An 18,487-nucleotide genomic window follows, 5' to 3' on the forward strand; every position below is an offset into this window, starting at 1 on the left:
GGCAACAAAATATTTTATTTTTTATTGTTTAGCAACGCTGATTTCCAACCCACCCCGGGCATTCCCGTACCCTTGCGCCAGCTGCCAGCACCACCCTGTGGGTCCGTCCAACTGTTGTCTGTGCGGCGCAGGATTTTGTTGTCACTTCAACACACATACAAACAAACACAAAACATAAAATAAAAAAACGGCTGCGTAACAAAAATCCACTTGAATTTTGTACACTTTATTTTTTGTACATTTGCAACACGAAGGAAAATAAATATAAAAATCCTGAGACTGTTTGCACGCGAAATTTGCGCTTGTCTGCCTTACGGCTTGTCAGCTCGCATGTTGCATGGTTTTAGGCGGGATTTGTTGCGCGCTCTCACTGCATACAACATGGCCCAGCTCCAACCCCAGTCCCTACCCCTGCCACTGCCCCCGCCCCTCACTAGGTCATTGGCAACTACAAAGGCGGCAGCAACAGCCGGAGCCGCAATTTAGATACCGTTGCCAGTTGTTAGGCAGGAGGGGAGGCCACTGCCTGCTGCCAATGGGGGATGTATATTTTTGTTTTTGCTTTTATTTGTGATCCGGTTCCCTTCGCTTGAGGGTCTTAATTTTCCACATTGCTGTTGCCTAAGCCACAATAGCCGAGTAAAGGTTAAACTTCACTTTGAGATCAACTCCAAACTCCCTAATTAATTCCTTAGTATGCTGGAAGTGTATATTTTTAAATGCTACATGAATGCACTCATCTATAAAATGTACGAAACTAGAATCACGTTATTTAAAAATTTAAATTCTCGCACTGCCCACCTTTAAATCTTTTCGCATTCAATTAAACAGCATTCTATAAAACAAAAACCTTCATTTACAGCGCACATTTTTCTGTTATTTTTCACGGATTTTTTATTTTTTTTAAACATTTTTGTGGTTATTGCCTGTGTATTAAATTAGCATAAATGATTTTTAATAATTATGCTCATGAAGCACCGATGATGCGCCATGGCTCTGGCATGGCCACGCCCATTTGGCATCGCCCCCAAGCAGCTGGCACACAAATTACAAAATAATGAGCGCCAAGTGCAATGTATTTTTGGTTTGAATTTTACATTCACCGTCCGGCCGACTATTATTTTTATATAATGGGCCCTGATGGGCGCTGATGTTGATACTTGGATGCTGGGATGATGGGACGATGGGATGTTTGGATGATGATGATTGTGCTCCATATTGGCTTTGCATGGTAGAGAGCACCGAGCGATTCTTGTGCGATGGCAAAAATGTTTTTTAATTGCACTTACAATTTTATTTAAATGCGCTGCACATATGTCGAAATGTGGCAATGATTTCAAATGGCTCTTGCCATTCTTTGAACACTTACATTGTATAGTAATACAGCTTTAGAGTTTTCACTCCACTTGACGGACTTACGTTTTAAATTGTTGTGCAATAATTGAAATATTTCAAAAATATTACATAAATACTGATAATAATATAACATTCGTTTTTTTTCCAGGCTGCGCTTTCGTTAAATTTGGTTCCCAACAGGAGGCTCAATCAGCAATAACCAATTTACACGGAAGTCAAACAATGCCGGTAAGTGCTTTTAATTTATAAATACTTAATGATATACATATACAAGGGTACCTGCCATCTTCGGAAATGCCTGTTCAAATTATCGGCAAGTACAACTTCTTAAGCCCCCACGTCAATTCAAACAAATTAATAGTATAGTTCGCATTGAAGCTTGTCATATAATACCCGTATAATTCCAATTAAACTGACGTGTTTCCCTCGCAACAACAATTGAATTTGAATTGGAATTTGAGTTTGAGTTTGAGTTGGAAATTGAAGTTGACGTCGATGTTGAAGTTGTCGGCTTGCTGTCAACTCTCACGCTGCTTTGTATGTTGCTGGCATGTTGTCCAACTTACGGTACTGCCTGTTTCTTATTCAGCTATTTGTTGTTGGTGTCATTGTTGTTGTTGTTCTGTGAAAAAGTACTTAGCGAACTTCATTTAAGCTTCAAGTGGCGAGAGGCCCAACTTGGCTCTGCCCTCGTTTTCAGAATAAATTCGAATAAAATTAAATAGCGAGCTGAAATTATTATTATTATTTTTATTATTATATTTCACTTGTATGTCACTTCAATGGAAAATCAAGAACAGCATACTCTGCTCTAATTTTCTAAAAAAAAAAAAAAAAAAGAAAAAACCAAAAATAAAAATAAATAAATATACAAATCACAGCATCAAATTGTTTGACAACAACCGAGAAGCTGGCTGAAGGTTTACTTCTTACATTCTTTGTGCAACGATTTTGTTCCGACGACTGACTTCATTATACAGACATTTTGTAAGAAAATACCATATAACTACATATATATACATGTATATATTTAAATGTGCATATATGTATGTGGATGTGCGCTCTATGACAACGTTCCTCCTGCTGCTGCTGCTGCCTTGGCCTCATCGCGGTTCGGGAATTATTTTTTCTTGTGCGAAAATAAATGAAATTTGCATGACACTTGAGTTATTTTGCACGTAAATTGCTTCTTTTGACAAACAACACAAGCAAATACACAAAACCAGCCAACGAGTGAAGGAGAACGCCGAGGCAGGGAGGATTAAAGCAAACTGAAATGGTTGCCATTGTTGTATTTTTGGTGTTTACATCAGTGCAGCGAACGGTTCGTTTCCAAGTCAACTCTCTGTGCGAGTGCAGAGTGAGTACTGTTCGAGTATCCTAGCCGCTGATGCTCCTCGTTCTCCTCCTCTTCCTCCTGCTGCAAGTTCTGACTGCCTGCCTGCCTGCCTGCCTGCCTGCCTGCTTTATTTACCACTCAGATTGTTGTTGGCTCTACGAAAGGCGAAGGCGAATTTTACATTTTCGGTTTCTGTGCCTGTATGTGTGTGTTAGTGTGTGTGTGTGTGTGTGTGTGTGTGTGTTCTTATGTGTTTGCAGTCGCGTTGCCCAACTCGTTGTCGCATTTAAATTCAAATTCAAATATTGTTGATGAAATTTGTTGCTTAATTTGCAATTTAGATGCGTTTTTAAACAAACGCCCCCCAAAACCCTCTCCCATCTCACTCTCTCTCTCTCTCTCTTGGCAAAATCATGTGTTTACTTAGGCGGAACTTCTTGACGATGCTGTTGTTGTTGCTGCTGCTGATGATGATGATGATGATGATGGCGCCGTTTCGTAATTACAGCTGCCTGACGCCATCGCCTCGCCTGGTTGAAAGGGGGAATAGCAAAATCAATGCAACAAAGCCTTAGGACAAACACATTTTTTACAATAACACAACTTTCAGTTATCAGGCAGCTCTCAACCCCACATCAAATGGGGACTTCAGGCAATACGATGAGCACTCGCAATGGATGGGTATAAAACTTCAAAAACATAGCCGCAAGTGAGGCGCAACTACGACCCAAAACAAATAAAACCGGATACAAGCGGCAATACTCAAATACAAAACCCAAATATAAATCCAAATCCAATCCAAATCAGGCAAACAGTTGGCCCCGGCTTAAGTCAATTTTCCATTTTTAACGTGAATCGTCACATTTTACAGCTGATTGCAGTCAATGTTCAGAAAATCAAAGCAGAGCCCGAGGTGCTCTTTTGTGGGTTTTTGGGTGTGTGCTGTGGAAGTTTAAAATCATTGAAAGCCTTAAGTAGGTAGCAAACCCACCTAAATATGTTTTTCTAATAAAATGCCAGATTTATGCGGACTTACGTCGGCTGTTTCCCAAACAAAGTGCTTTTAAGAACAACAACTGTAGTTATGTTTTCTTTTCAATATAGTATATAGAAAACTAGGAATATATTATACAAGTTTTCTTAGCTCATGGTTGGTATCTAGATGTTTGTCCTTTAACTGAGCTTGGCCTTTTCTAATGCGAGCGTTCTCTACTGACATACTCTTCTCAATGTTGCCAAGCTTTTTGGTGCTTTGCTCACTTGTTTTTTTTTTAACAAATTCCAGTAGTAGTTAATTTCAAACCAAATTTCAAATACACTGTAACCTTGATGCTTTCCCTTAAGAAGATGCTGTAGTTTTTTGTTATAAATGAGTCATGCACTGTTGCAGACCTGCAATCAACTGCACTTCACTATGAATGATGCCCAACAAGCAACTACCGAGGGCTGACAGGTCTGACCTGCCACGCCCTCCCGCCAGCCCACTCCCACACCCTAGTCGACGCCCACGGGCCGTGCACCCTAATGTCTGAGCTAACAACGACAGCTGCAATTTTTCACCTGGGCAATTTTTAAGATGAGCAGCATCGGGAGCAGAAAGAACGCCCTCCAAAGACGAATACGGCAAGTTTCCACCTAGCGGAAAAAAAAATGCGAAGAGGTTGAAGAGCAAGAAAATGAGTAGAGCAATTTCTATGTTTTTTTTTTTTTTTTTAGTTTTAAGAGCGCGTAATTTTTTTTTTTTTTTTTGCTGTGTTCCTTTTTTTAAGCTGCCTGCGCATTAAGCATTTTAATGTCAGTTAGGCAGGGCTGGGAGGGTGATAGGGGCGGTGCGGCTTCCAAGTTGGCAGTTGTAATTGCAATTTGGCATTACGACTCTGGTCCGGGTAGCCAGGTAATTAGCGCAAAACGACGCGGCAGCTGTTGTATAAAAATTTTAGTAGCTTGCACAAAAGTATGCTATATTTCTGCTCCTGCATATATTAATTATACACCGGGCCGGAGCCAAATTGCTAAGTGCAACAACAGCAGCAGCGGACGAACAAAAAATTGATTGCCTACCTGCAGGCGTCAAAGTTGCCACAGCAACGTCAACAGCAGCAGCAGCAGCAGCAGCAGCAGCGGCAGACGAACCACAAGTTAATTTCAAGCTTAACAAAGTTTTTTTTCGGGTCTTCCCCGCTATTCCGCCTCTCATGTATCTCATCTCATCAGTGCGCTGCCTGGCTCGGCTCTACTCTGCTCTGGCTTCGACGGACAGGCTTGGCTCCCTCATGTTGATGTACCACAAAAAGCTTTTAAAAAATTTTTGATTACGCCAAACCTTAAGCAGCTTACGGACGCCACGCCCCTGATGCCGCCCCCTCCCCGGCCGGACATTTGAAACCAGCACTCATTAAAAAGGAATTTACAGTCCGTCTACTATGACCAAAATCGCCTTTTGCAGTCGGCCAGACTGGACAATTTCTATTTGGCACCACCCTAACATGGATTCGGTTCGCTGTTAATCCTCTGGCACTCAACATGTTATAAGTCGCTTTTAGTGCGGTTTGAAAGCGTTTTCTAAACAGAAGCCTCACATAAAAAAATATATACAAATCTTTCGCATAGGCGAAGCTTGCTTACCCTACGATTGAACTTACCACAACCCTTTTTAAATCGCTGATAAACCAGTTAGGTCTAGTTTAGGAGTGATTTTTGTAAGCTAGTTTGCTAAGTTTTGATAATTATATAAAGTAATAATAATTACTAATATCAATATTTGCATATATTTAGTGTGAGTAATTAACTATAAATATGCCTTAAGTTAGAAGTTACTTAATTAAGATCTATAATTAAAATGTTCTAGTTAAAAGCAAATTTATAGGTAGAGTATTACTTACTACCTAACATAGATATGTTAGAGAGCTCGTTGTTGTCGCATATACCCTGATATTCTGTAGGGTATTAAAAAGTTTACAGTTGTAAACAATAATTTCGTATTCACTCAACACAACATTCGCTTTTTTTCCACACATTTGCATAAGCCGCTAACGCGATTTTTTTCGCCCCCTAGGTGTGTGTATATGTGTGTGTGAGAGTGTTGTTGTATGCTGTGTGTAAATGCGGCTTAGAAGAGCAGGCGATGGGCGTGGTTGGGCTGCTTGTTAATGAAAGCGCGCGCATGCATTAAAGCTGTGCTTCAAATGCTTTTGATTGGCGAAGCGCAAAAGCGCCCAGCAAAAGTACAAATGGCCAACAGCAGCTGCAAAGCAATCCAAGCAACTGCCTGACCAGGAATGTGGAGTGCCAACTGCTGCCAAATATATAAATAAATATATTTTAAATTACAGTCAAAGTGACACAAAAACTTCGAGCGAAAAGCCCGCATATTGGCAACACGAACCAAACGCCGAATAAATTAGGTAATTAGCATTTTTTCGCTGCTTCCCTATGTAATTTATTTTTTTTTTATATATTTTATTTCATCTCTGCTGGGTAGTAATTGTTTGCGTTGCAAATGGGTTGACTTTTGCTTAGAAAATTTGCATTTGCCAGCTTTATTAAGAGTCAACCAACTAGCTGTTTACTTGGCTAACGCAGGAAAACAAAAATAAAGCCCTCAAATTACTCAAAGGTGAAAGTAGCAGCAAAGTGCGCGGAAATGCGAGTCCACTAAGCTTCAAAGAACATCAAAAGCAATGCAAAACTTTGCCAAGATTATTCCAAATTAATAAGCTCGGATATGCGAGACAGGGATAAGAGTTGGGGTAAAGTGCCTAATTAGGCATCCATTTACAAGGCAACAAAAACACGAGACTTAAGTAGATATAAAGCAAATATTATTCAAGTCAACAAAGTATTATGCAAATATACTCGTCAGCGCTTCGCTATAATGGGAACTATAATCATAAAACACACATTTTTCCTGAATTACGAATTCAGATGCTAAATTTTCAATCAGTAGTATAAATCCAAAAAAGGTTTGATCTGCAAATAGTTCACGGTCGACTAGAACGCAAAAGTAACAATATTGTAAATTTACTTATGCAAATTTCGTCATTCTCAACCAGATCTTTAGTCCTTAAAGAGATTTAAAAATAGCTTTAACGCGCACATAAGTATGCTTTAAAAAGCTTCAAGAGGACTCACGCAAGCACACACACACACGCGAAATCTACACGCACACAACTAACAACAACAATAACGGCAACGATAAAACGACAGAAGCCGAAAACACAATCAGGCTGCCAGGCAACAACAACAGAAACAGCAACAGAAACAGCAACAGCAACAGCAACAGCGACGCGATGCGAGTTTTTCTCCTGTTTTTCTATTGTTCGCAGCTGCTGCACATTAGAAATTCAACTTCGTCTACTTTTAGGCGCTGAGCAGCAACAACAAACAACAACACATAACAAACAACAACAGCAGCAGCAACAGCAGCCAAACAATGGCGTGTGAATTAAAATAGAAGAAAACTGAGTCCGGGCGTCTGCTGGTCGTCATCTTAGCTTGCCAAGGTGCGACTCCTTGCCGAGATGAGTGTCGATGTGTGTGTGTGTGGGTGTGAGTGTGTATGTGTGGGTGTTGGTGTGCGTGTGTGTGCTTGTGAGCCGCTCAAGCGTTAACAGAGGCATGCCCATTTCCCACCCACTTGCGCCATATTGGACGCCATTTTTGTCAAGTCACATTAAGCGATGCGTCTGCCTGACGAAAATTGAACGCTTTGCGAGACGAAATTGTTGTATAAATAAAAGCATAATTGATGCGAGCTGAAAAACAAAAGCAGCACAAGCAGAAACTGTAACACAACATTCCCCGCTTGGCATATGCTGCGCTCATTCAGCCATGAGCCGCAAAGCAAAACTATGAAAAAAGCACGTTGATTGACTACCAGATACCCTACAAAGTAATCGAATCTATAGCGTGTATACAATCTGAATGAAAGTTTAATTAGAAAAATAAAATATGTTTTATTTTAAATGACAAAATGACAAAAATTGGTATAAAAGTTGTCCCATTTTATTATACTCCTATTTTGAATTAAATCTCAATTATGTTATTACCAACGATGACGACAGATGTGACGGCATATAATACATTTTAGCACACCCTTACCTTGTACTTATCTTATTTTGAGTACTGGGTATTAAAAAAAATGGAGAAACGAAATGCGCGCACAAAAATTTGTTTCTTTTGCATAATTTACGGTGCTGCCGCTGCTCGCTTCAGACTCAGACTCTGCTGAGTAAAAATGACTGCGAAAACAGTTTGGAAGCGCGCATCTCATTTTTATACGATTCGGTATAGCGGACACTTCACGGCGTAGCGTATTTACGTGGCGCCATACGTTGGCATTGGCATTTTTCACTTCTTTTCCTTTAGCTGCTGCTTCTTTTATTACCCTGCAAACGATGGCTCAGTCTCAATGTCAGTCGCTCCCTCTCTCTCTCTCTCTCTCTCTCTCTCTCTCTCTCTCTCTCTCTCTCTCTCTCTCTCTCACACACACTCTGTGTTTGTTGTCAGCTTGGCAGATTTGCGTTTTTCTTTTTACACATGGCGATGGGAAATTAATTTGAAATTTAAATGCGCGTTTTGGCAGCTGGAAAATGTCTTTGATGATTGCCGTGCAGCATTCCGTTTGCGTTTTACGGCATGTGTTACACGTACTTGTATTTGTGTTAGTATCTGCATCTGTATTTGTGTAGCATAATGAGCGCTTCTTGTCAACATTTTTCGTTGCATTCTTTTAAGGTGTCGTCAGTAATTTTTCGACAAAAGCTGTCCATTATTTGCCATTATTCCTTATCTCTTATCTCTTGTTTTAGGCATTAATTAACTGCAATATTGATCTGATTAGGCTCTGAAAACTCTTTAAGCCTGTAGTTAATATATACATGCAAATATAAATTGATTCATCTAATCCCGAACTTACAACCGTACTTAGCAACCGAAGCAATTTATGTATCGATGAATTGAAAATTAATTTGAGTCTATTTGATGTGTACTCATTTATTGTAGAAATTGTATTAAGAATTCTTCTACATTACTTACTTAATTCTAAATAACTTGGTGTAAATAATTTTTTTAAATTCCATCCAATTAATAACTTAAAGAACACGCCCAGATATTGTTCTCTGCAACTATAGAAACTCCGTAAATGTTATTAATCATGCAGTTAGCTAACGTTACTTGCATTTTCACAACTGATTTGTTTGGCTTCTTAACAGATTCGTCGGTTATTTTGGGCATATGCTGCACTGACACGATATACAGTACATAAATCTTGTGGCATTTCGGTTCAGGGGAAGAGGCGATGCTGGGGGAACAACCGAAAACAGCCATTACCACCACTGAATCAGTGATGTTTAGCATATTAGACACATGCACAGGGGCCAATCTACTTCGTGCCACTCATCTCACACCCGCGAAAACCAAATCCCCCTCTCGATATTGATTTGGCAGCGTTGAGATTCTCGTTCAGCCTGCCATCAATTTCAATTTTGCTCCAGCGGTGTGCAAATCTAAACAACGCCTGCCACATACAATTTTCTGCCATTGCCTGCAGACAGGCGCCTTCGATGCCCACCCCTGTCTGCAACACCATCCCCACCAGTAGCATGCCTAAAGCCACTTTTTCGGTAAACTAATTTTCTTGCTTCAATATCTTGACAGTGAAATTGGCACGACGCTGGCAAAACGCAATCAAACCAGCATACACACACACACACACAAGGTGTGAGCAGTGCGTGTGTGTGTATTCGTATATGAATAAGCAGAGTATACATTTTTGTGGCGATACCTGCGCTTGCTACCATTTTTGGGCCAACTGCTTGCTATTGACATCACGTTTTGCTTAAGCCAAAAACTGAACCACTGCACTGAGGCGCTCTCTTCAGCTCTTCAGCTCTGCAGCTCTTCAATAATTCTTTAGTACTTTGCGGCGCAAAACTGAGCCATAAATTTGCTGGTTTAGTCACCGGAAATTTAAGCCAAGTCGCCAAGAAGTTGCTTATTAAAAACTTGTCGCACAACTGAGACGAAAGAAGTCGAAACGAATTTGTGGTGGAAAAGTGTCTTTTGCTCGAAATAAAAATCTCACATTTCCTACGCACATAAAAGGCACATCGTAATGGTTGCCTGCCGCTGTTCGTTGTTGGACGCGGCTCATAAAAATCGCATTGCAGCTAAAACAGCGCTAAACTTCCGGCTTTTTGTGTAAGAAACTCTACTGCGTGCATCATTAAAAGTGGCATGGCCAACACTCGCGTGCGCCAACCGAAAAAGTATGCAACATAAAAGATGTTGCAGCTGCACTACAATTTGTCGCCTTCTACTTGGCACAAACAGCACGTTATAAACAATTTTAATAGACTTGCTTAAGGCCAAACATTTGCCAAACAGGCAGTCCAAGTAACCTGCGACTCCCACCCCGATCTGCGAAGACATCTCCTGCCTTTGACAACATTGTGAACTGTTTGCATCACCAGCTGCTGCTACGTTCATTGTCTTTTGCATATATATATATTTTTTTATAATTTTTTTTTTGCTGCAAGCTGCTGCTGGCCGTTGTCTACGTGCTTGAAGCTGCAAACTGCAAACTGCAAGTGGCGTCCAATGCGGCGGCTACTTAATTTAATGCACGTCTGTTTGCATAAACCCAAACCTTATTGAATCGACGGTGGCAGCATCATCAATGTATGGGCACGTTCCACTGCCTCAAGCAGCTGCAACTACAGCAGTAGCAAGAGCAGCAACCAGCAGCCAGGAGCAAATGATGAGCAAACTTCAATTCAGATGCGGATGCAGACAACGTCTGAGCATAAACTTTAATGAGACACACGAACTGGCCAGAAATTGAATGCTGACGTGATTTTGCTGCTGACAACCTTTGCCAAAAAGAATCAACTTTTGTGGTTGTCAAATGAAAAACCAAAGAAACAATCTTTGTTTTTGGAAGAGTCTTTGATCGATAAAATATCTTAACCATTGTACAATATCGCTTGTCATGAAAACTTAATATTTATTTAGCTCATTTGCAACGTTCGTGTTTGACAACACTTGGCATTGTACACCAATGTTTTATTTATTAAATTTCCTTAAAATAAAAATGTAGTTCATCTTTCATTCGACTGCATTTGAGAAAGTGGCATTATTCATATTTTAATAAATGAGTCATATTTATAGGTCTTTCAATTATTTATATGGATTTCAGCAATAAAGATAATTACATAATAAATCGAAAGAGTTGATATCTTTAAAATAATCAGAATTATGTGGCAAACAGCTTCAAATAAGAACACGAACTCCTTCGATATCATTTCCGGTCTGAGTATAAACATTTTACTTATAGTTGAAGTTGTCTACTTTCTGTACTGATTTAACTTCACTTTGCCAGGCCAACAAAAAAATGTTGTCAATTTTTGTTGTTTTCTGTATTGTGTTGTTGTTGCTGTTGTTGTTTTTGCTTTTTTTTTTTTTGGTGACAAAAGTTTTGCGGCGTTGTCTCTGTGCGCTTGTCAAGTTCGTTGAGTTGTTTGTTATGCTGCTGCTGTTTCTATTTCGGCTGCTGCTGCTGCTGCTGCTGTTGCATACCTTGAGGCACTGTCAGCTGTGCCTGGCTTTTGTGGCATTGCTTTTAAGTTAATAGTGCTGCATATTTTGTGGCAGCAACTACTCCCGCAGGTATTTCGCATGCTTTTAAAGCTGCCAACTATGCAGAAACTCCAACCCTTTTTTGTTTGTTTCCAGCTTGTTGTTGTTGTTGTTGGTACGCCTCGAAGGCTGCTTTAGATTTTTATCGCACAGCAAAACACTTCAACTTTAAGGGCCAGCCTTTTTCCGGTCTTCCGCCTGCTTCCTCTGAAGTCTACATTTCATACCGACTCACCCCTCCATTGGCCACGCTTACGTGCCAATGATGACAATTGGTTTTCTTTCTGGCCGCGCGCGGCTTCGATTTCGACTTGCGCTTTGCCTTTGCCTTTGCCTTTGGCCCGTTTCTTTCTCTTCGCTCGTTTTGGGTATTCTCTGGGTTTTTTTTTTGTTTTTGTTTTGCACGTCGTCGTCATCGTTTTCGTTGGTTTTTCGCCGCTTGTCTACAATTTCAATAAAATTTTATTAACGAATTCCGGCGACGGTCGGCAGCGATGACAAGGCAGCATTCGGCAGGACTTTTTCTTCGTCCATGCGAATTTTTATACCTTCAGTTAGAATGCCGAATCGATATTATTATTACAATAACAACAGCACGGCAACAGTAGCAATTGCCTGTCAGCATTGTACTTGTCGATTTTGCAGCTTACTTTGCTGGCATTGCATACTTTTAAGGCGCTTTGACAATTCTTTTTATCTGAGCCAGGACGACGACGACGACTAGGAGGACAACAACGAGGACGAAAGCAAAGACGTGGACTGGCAGGCAGAATGAGGACGCGGACGTTGCTTGTTTGTTTGTCATTTACGCCCTCCTCTCCCATCCCCCACCCCGTAGTAGTGCTTTCCCAGCGGCAGCGTCGCTCCTTGTGAGGCAAGTTGAAAGCCCGCAGTTCAATTCTCAATGGCACAGCAGAATTCTTTCTTTCTAATGGCGGCATTTCCGCTTGGTAGTTGTCGCCAACGTCGTCGCCGTTTTCAATTTTTGGTTGATTTTCTTCTCTCGCTCTTCATTTATTTTATTATTTTCTTTTTTTTTTCTGCTCACCGAAAGTTGACATCAATTTTCGCTCAATTTTATTATTTTCATCTTCATTTCCACAGCGCCCTCGCTTAAATCTATAATTGTATTTATGTCAACTTTTTAAATAGATGATGTGCTTAATGCTTCCCTCTATCTCTGTCACTCTCTCTCTCTCTCACTCTCTTTCACACACACTGTTTTTCCCTCTAGAGGGATATTTGGCATTATAATAATGACTTTGCCATTGTGATAACGACTTACGGAAACGTTTGGGCATGTCATTAGCATTGGTCCTCCGACTAGAAATTTGTCCCGCAATGTTATTATTAATAGGGAGAAACACATCGAGCGAATTTATTGGGCGCCAGCGAGCAACTATGCAAAATAGCTGTGAAATTTATGTGCAAAGTTCTAAGTGCAATATAAATTAAATGTGTGTGTGCTGGCACAGCATAAAGACAAAGCATGACAGAACCAACCCTTCGTATGAGTAATGTCAACAGCTTGAAGCTTCAAGTATAAAAAGAAGTAAGTGGCAAATAGTCGAAAAAATAAAGTTTCAAAACGCTGCAACAAATCAAACCCAAATGACAAAGTTTTGATAGTTGGATTAATCCTCAACTGCTAAGAGTATACAATTGTAGCCAGAAAGTACAGTAAAGCTAAGCTCTTACACTACTCTGCTAAGCTCTTACACTACTCTGCTTTCGCTCTAGCCCAATGTTTTTCTACACATTAATACATTGCTCAAGTGCCAAACAATATGCAACAAATTGAACTGTTTAAGCACAACATTAAGTTATAAGGCATACAAAGAGTATCTGACCACAGCCCCAATTTGCCAATATCAGATGCAATTAAAGTCTATGCCACTATCTTAGTAGAAAAGTTTTCCAAGCCATTTTTGACTTTCAACTTGCCCGAAAACAAAATAAAAACAAAAAAGAAAAATAAAAATCAACAACTGCAAGCAGTCCCAAAACTATCAACTGTAATCAAGTTGCCTGGCCTAAAGCTTCAGCACACTAAAAGCAAAAGCTGCTAAAAAGCATTAGGGCGCTGCTGCCGCTGCAGGCAACACCAAAAGAAAAAACTATAGTCGGAAGTCGGCAGACATTAGTGCCAAAAGTGCGTCACAAACAATATTTCCGTATCAACAACAACAATAGCAGAGGAATGCGCTGGGCATAGCCTAGACACTTTTTAAGAGATTAAATTTTTGGGGGGGGCTCAGTGTCTGCTCCCAAAACTATACAGCAACATTTACGGTAAGCACATCTACACACATGCACACACACACATGCACACACACACGCACACACATGAGCCGCTTGCAAAGTTTTGCCAAACAACAATGGCTGACATCGGCGAGGGGGGAGAGGGGCTTAGGAGACTGCAACTAAAATAGCCAGCAGCATTTTTGCGTTTGCGTTGTTTAAACATGCGCAAAGTTCAGGGTTTGAACTTTTATCAAACATACGCCACACCAAACCAGGCACACATACTTTTAGGGTTATAGCAACAGCAACAGCAACAACAACAACAACAACAACAGCAATTCCATCATGAAGAACAACAAGAACAAGTGGAACAACAAGCCGACTATGGGTAGAGCGTCCATGTAAAGCAACTATCAGCGCCTGGGGCTCAGCTTGTTATTTCAGCTTGGCTCACTTCCTTGTTATGCCAGTGCGATGCATAGATACCAAAAGGACATTAAGGAAATTACCAAAAATTACTAATACCAGAGTATAAATTACCAGAAGGGTTAAGTTCAAGACTCTGCAAAATCATTTACTTGCACCTCAAATCTTCAACAATTCGAAATTAAATGAGATTGTTCTTCCAAAAACTCAAGCAATATTATTTCAACTCTGCTTCGTTTCACAAACAATAAACATTCACAAGTTTTTTTTAATAGAAATTATTTAACTGTAAGACGACCTGCAGTTGAAAATTAAAATCTACAGTTTCCAGGGCGAAATGAATCAGAAGCGAAACAGCTCGGAAATTCGTAGAGAGAACAACTCGAAATGAAAATTAAAATAATTTGCCGTTTTACGCATTTTTGCATGCCATAAATATTTCATGAGGCGCCAGCCACAAAAACTGACAGCTGTCAAAACGCGACTGTTTCCAAATGCAAAATGCTAGTGTGTATATAACATTTAACAGCATGGCCCAGAATTTGAGGGATGGAATAGCGGCTAATACTTATTTACTTACAATATAGCCCAGCTTTCAATTTTCATTTGCCAACTACAGTGCGACAACAAACTTGACGACTGTCAAAAGTTATTGTTGCTGTTGTTCTGTTGTTTTGTTGTTGTTTGCATTTGTCTCGGGCTGTGACTGTGACTGACTCTGTTTCAGGCGATTAGAGGCGGCGCCGCAAAGTATGCAACAAATAACAAAATTTTAACACAAAATCTCTTAATCCCAATGAACTGTGGCTGTCCATTCGAGTGCCCCAAGTGTGCATCAAGTCGAGTCGACTCGACAGCATCTCGTGGATGCTGCCTCATGTTCAAAACAAACGTCGCAGGCATTTACTTAATCGACAAGGGATTAGCTTGCACCAGCCACCAGCTGTAGAGGGTGCACGGGGGATGGTCAGCTAAAATGGAGCGCTTGTAATGTTTTCATTTGTGTGCGCTACTCCGCAGTGGCTGGGCACTTTAAATTGAGAATTATTGTCGCAAACAACTGTTGTCTGGACACACAGACAGCGGAGGCACAATGCGAAGGCACAAGCACTCGGACCACTGATAAGGATATATTGTGTCTCACGCAGTTAGACAGCTTTAATCTTGGGTCTACTACGCCCCTGGCTCCGGATCTCTACAGTGTACGTGCTTAATTTTGTTTGCATTTTTAAGCCCAGCTTCGTTGCTCACTCAACCCCCCTCCCCCATACTCTCTTGGACGGCGAGCTTTGTGCTGCCTGCAGTTAGGCTACAAAAATCACGCAGCAGGCGTTCGCCAGGACGAAGGATGCGATGCCAGTGGTCGCATGCGCTTGCCCAGGATTAACGCTGATTGAAATTGCAAATGAAAATTTATTTTTACTGCGTACTCACCACGACCGGGACAAATGTTAGTTTAGCTCAGCTCTGGGACAACCAATGATGGCGGGGGACGGAGCTGGGTCGACACCGCTGGGTCAAAGCGCATTGTATTAAAATTTAATTGAGTAACTGACATTTTATTTTTGTATAATTAAATTAAGCCCGGGCTTAGCGTTTGATTTTAATTTGTGCGACATTTGTCTGCTGCAAGCGCTGTCAGAGCAATTGACTGTGCCACAACCCCACCGACCTCCAACTCGAGCCCATGCATGGCTTTGGGGCTGGCAGTAGCTCCATTATTTCGCCATTAAATTTGTTTAAATAAATATTAATGAGGCGCTGGCAGTTGCCTGAAACTTGCCGCAGGATTAGTTGCAAAAATTATGTTAAGTTTTCATTTTTATTTATATTTGTTGTCGTGTTTAAAGCCTAGGCGCAGACGTTGCCACATAATTTATTGGCCCACCCATTTGGGCCCAATTGCGCAGCTGTGCTCATGTTCTAGGCATTATTGACCATCAATGGCTTAACAAACTGATTGGCCAGCAGTAAGGGAAGAGAGCAAATGATTGGAGTGGGTGAATAATATGGAAATTAATTTGAATCGACGACAGCATCAAATCGCAAACAAAACCTAAACATAGCAAATACGAGTGGTTCGAGTGGTTTAGTGTTGTTAGAGAAAGTTTAATATCTGTCCTTAGACTAAATACCAAAAATTAACGTTTCAATTTAAGTTCACTGAATTTTTCCACATTGCTCACCAAAAATATAAAATTAAAAATTCATAGCTCTCTTGCCATCGACTAGAAACAGTTCAAGCTGACCAGCTTTTATAAAGTACTTTTTTATATTTATTAATTATTATGAAACGTTTTGCTGTAAACTCAATTACAGTCCAGAGCACAGAGTGCTGATTAACTTGCTAATTCTTACATAGCAACAACGGCACACTCATTAACTCATTGGACTGTTTAACCTATGGATAACATTACAAAACAATGTTGGGCATTTTTAGCTGGCTGGTCCCCTTTGCTAAGTAAATATTAGCAGCGCGTAGCCAACCTTAGCATGAGCGTTGCACACTTTTTTTTTTTGTTAATATTAAAAATTTAATTATTTTAACAAAGAGAGTGCGCAAAAATTATTAGCACACGCGAAGGGGGAGCCGACTTACAATGTTTTTAATTAAAAAATCCTTTGGTCAAGCAATTACGAGCCACATTAAAACAAACACTACGCACACACACACACACACACACACACATCCCCCAAACTAAGCACGGAGGAGCCCGCATTATTAACAGCAATATGTACGAGCGAGTATTAAATTATTATATTACAAGCAGGAGCTTTCATCTCGCGCGTTTTGTCGGTCCGGACTCTGACCTAAGTAAATATTAATAAAACATATTAATAAAACGGAAACTGGGACGCCGAACCCCAACGGCTATTTGCATGTAATCCCCGTAATGCACATAAAAATACCGTTTGCAGACTTTGAAGCAAGCTGGCTATCAATATATGTGAGCTTAAGACAATTTGAAATATTTGCATAGCTTTAAATGCGACTTAAGCTCAAGCGAGACACATGAGGGAGGCACATATCTCATGTGGCCATTATTTAAGTGCCCAGCAGCCACACCTTTAAATGCTTTTTGCATTAATTTATGGCATACTTTTAGGCGCGCCGTCATTACAATTAAGCCAAAGCACACACACACACACAGAGGGTTAGGAGGAGATGCTGAGCTGCACCGTCCATTTCGCCGGCTTACTTAAAAATTACATAAATTGTGCTTTATTGTACGTCGGTAGGCGGAATGCATAGGCAAAAATCCTAAGCGTTAGATCAGATCTTTGGCCAAAAGCCCCATACATAAAGTATGCAATTAAATTTTCACTTAAACGATTATCACATAAATCCAGAGGCCAAGCCAAACGTGTTTGCATTTAAATTAAAAGAGCCATTTTTCTTCGACACGGCCCAGCCCTCCGTGTGTGTGTGGAGTGTATGTGAAATTGGGGTGTAGGGTGTGCTTTTAACCACAAAGAACCCGCCCACCTTATGATAACGCCATTACAGCAGCAGGAACACGTATGCTTCATGTGGCTGGCAGTTATCTGCCTTGAACCGCAAACGCCTAGCACGTAGTCACATACATACACACATACACACACACACAAACACACACACACACCGATAGAGGCGAACCCGTTGTATATATTTGCTTATGTTAATTGCCGTTGAATCCATTTCCATTAAGATGCAAGTCCTGCCACTGACGATAATTCCACACCCACTCACACACTCGCTTACACAACAGCATAATTGCCAGGAAGGCAGGCAAGCAAGCAAGCAGGCTGGCTATATAAGTGTAAGGGTAGCCCTCCGTCCACTGTGGAAAGTATGCCTTGACCATGCCAACGTTAAGCTGCGTCCGATGCCTTCATCCCACTGTTGCTTTTCAATATGCACAGCAATATCCTTTGGTAAACACACACACACACACACACACACAAAGTCCTCAACCGTCGCAGGTCTTCAAGAGGGAGCGAGAACGAGTGCGAGCACTGGGCCAGTGTGCCTGGTCCACAGCCTTTATATTATACAATAACACAAAAAAATAGAATCATAGCACCCAAGTTGGGTGCTAATACCAGGCAGGCTGCTGACCTCTCCTTCTCCTCACTCGCTCTTCCTCGCTCTCGGACTCTTTTGAGGCTGTTCGCCTCATCTGCTGGGAGTGGTACGTGCTCTTACATATTAGTAAACTTCATAATTTTTAATTGATACATTAAATTTCGTACAAATATTAGCACAGTAGCCCGAGTGGCACTTGCAAAGGCAGTTGTGGTCGGAGCAGGAGCGGAGGCGGAGGCGAGACTGTCGTCTTGAGTGACAGCTTAACGTTGTAAAGCTCAGTTTATTATGCATGGCAGGTCGCTATGGATTCGGCTGTGCCTTGGGATTATCAACAGGCCTCGTAAGCTTTTTTCTTTTCCGTCATTTATTGGGGGCAAAACTCAAAAGTAGGCAACGTTCTGTTTAATCTGCTGTCA

At 40.9% G+C, this 18,487-nt stretch overlaps 1 protein-coding gene across 11 annotated transcripts in view; it reads left to right on the plus strand.

Annotated features, from left to right (window-relative positions):
* The window catches only part of LOC6558725 (CUGBP Elav-like family member 4), a 313,415-nt gene that overhangs the window by 259,504 nt on the left and 35,424 nt on the right, over nt 1-18,487 (plus strand). For all 11 annotated transcript variants that reach the window (XM_043215442.1, XM_001985089.2, XM_043215443.1 and 8 more), the window contains one exon: nt 1,505-1,584. In XM_043215442.1, the coding sequence (XP_043071377.1) occupies nt 1,505-1,584 (80 nt within the window). The remainder of the gene's footprint in view (nt 1-1,504; nt 1,585-18,487) is intronic.

The sequence above is a fragment of the Drosophila grimshawi genome, unplaced genomic scaffold (genome assembly GCF_018153295.1).
Source record: "Drosophila grimshawi isolate 15287-2541.00 unplaced genomic scaffold, ASM1815329v1 contig_44, whole genome shotgun sequence".
In the NCBI taxonomy this organism is placed as follows: domain Eukaryota; kingdom Metazoa; phylum Arthropoda; class Insecta; order Diptera; family Drosophilidae; genus Drosophila; species Drosophila grimshawi.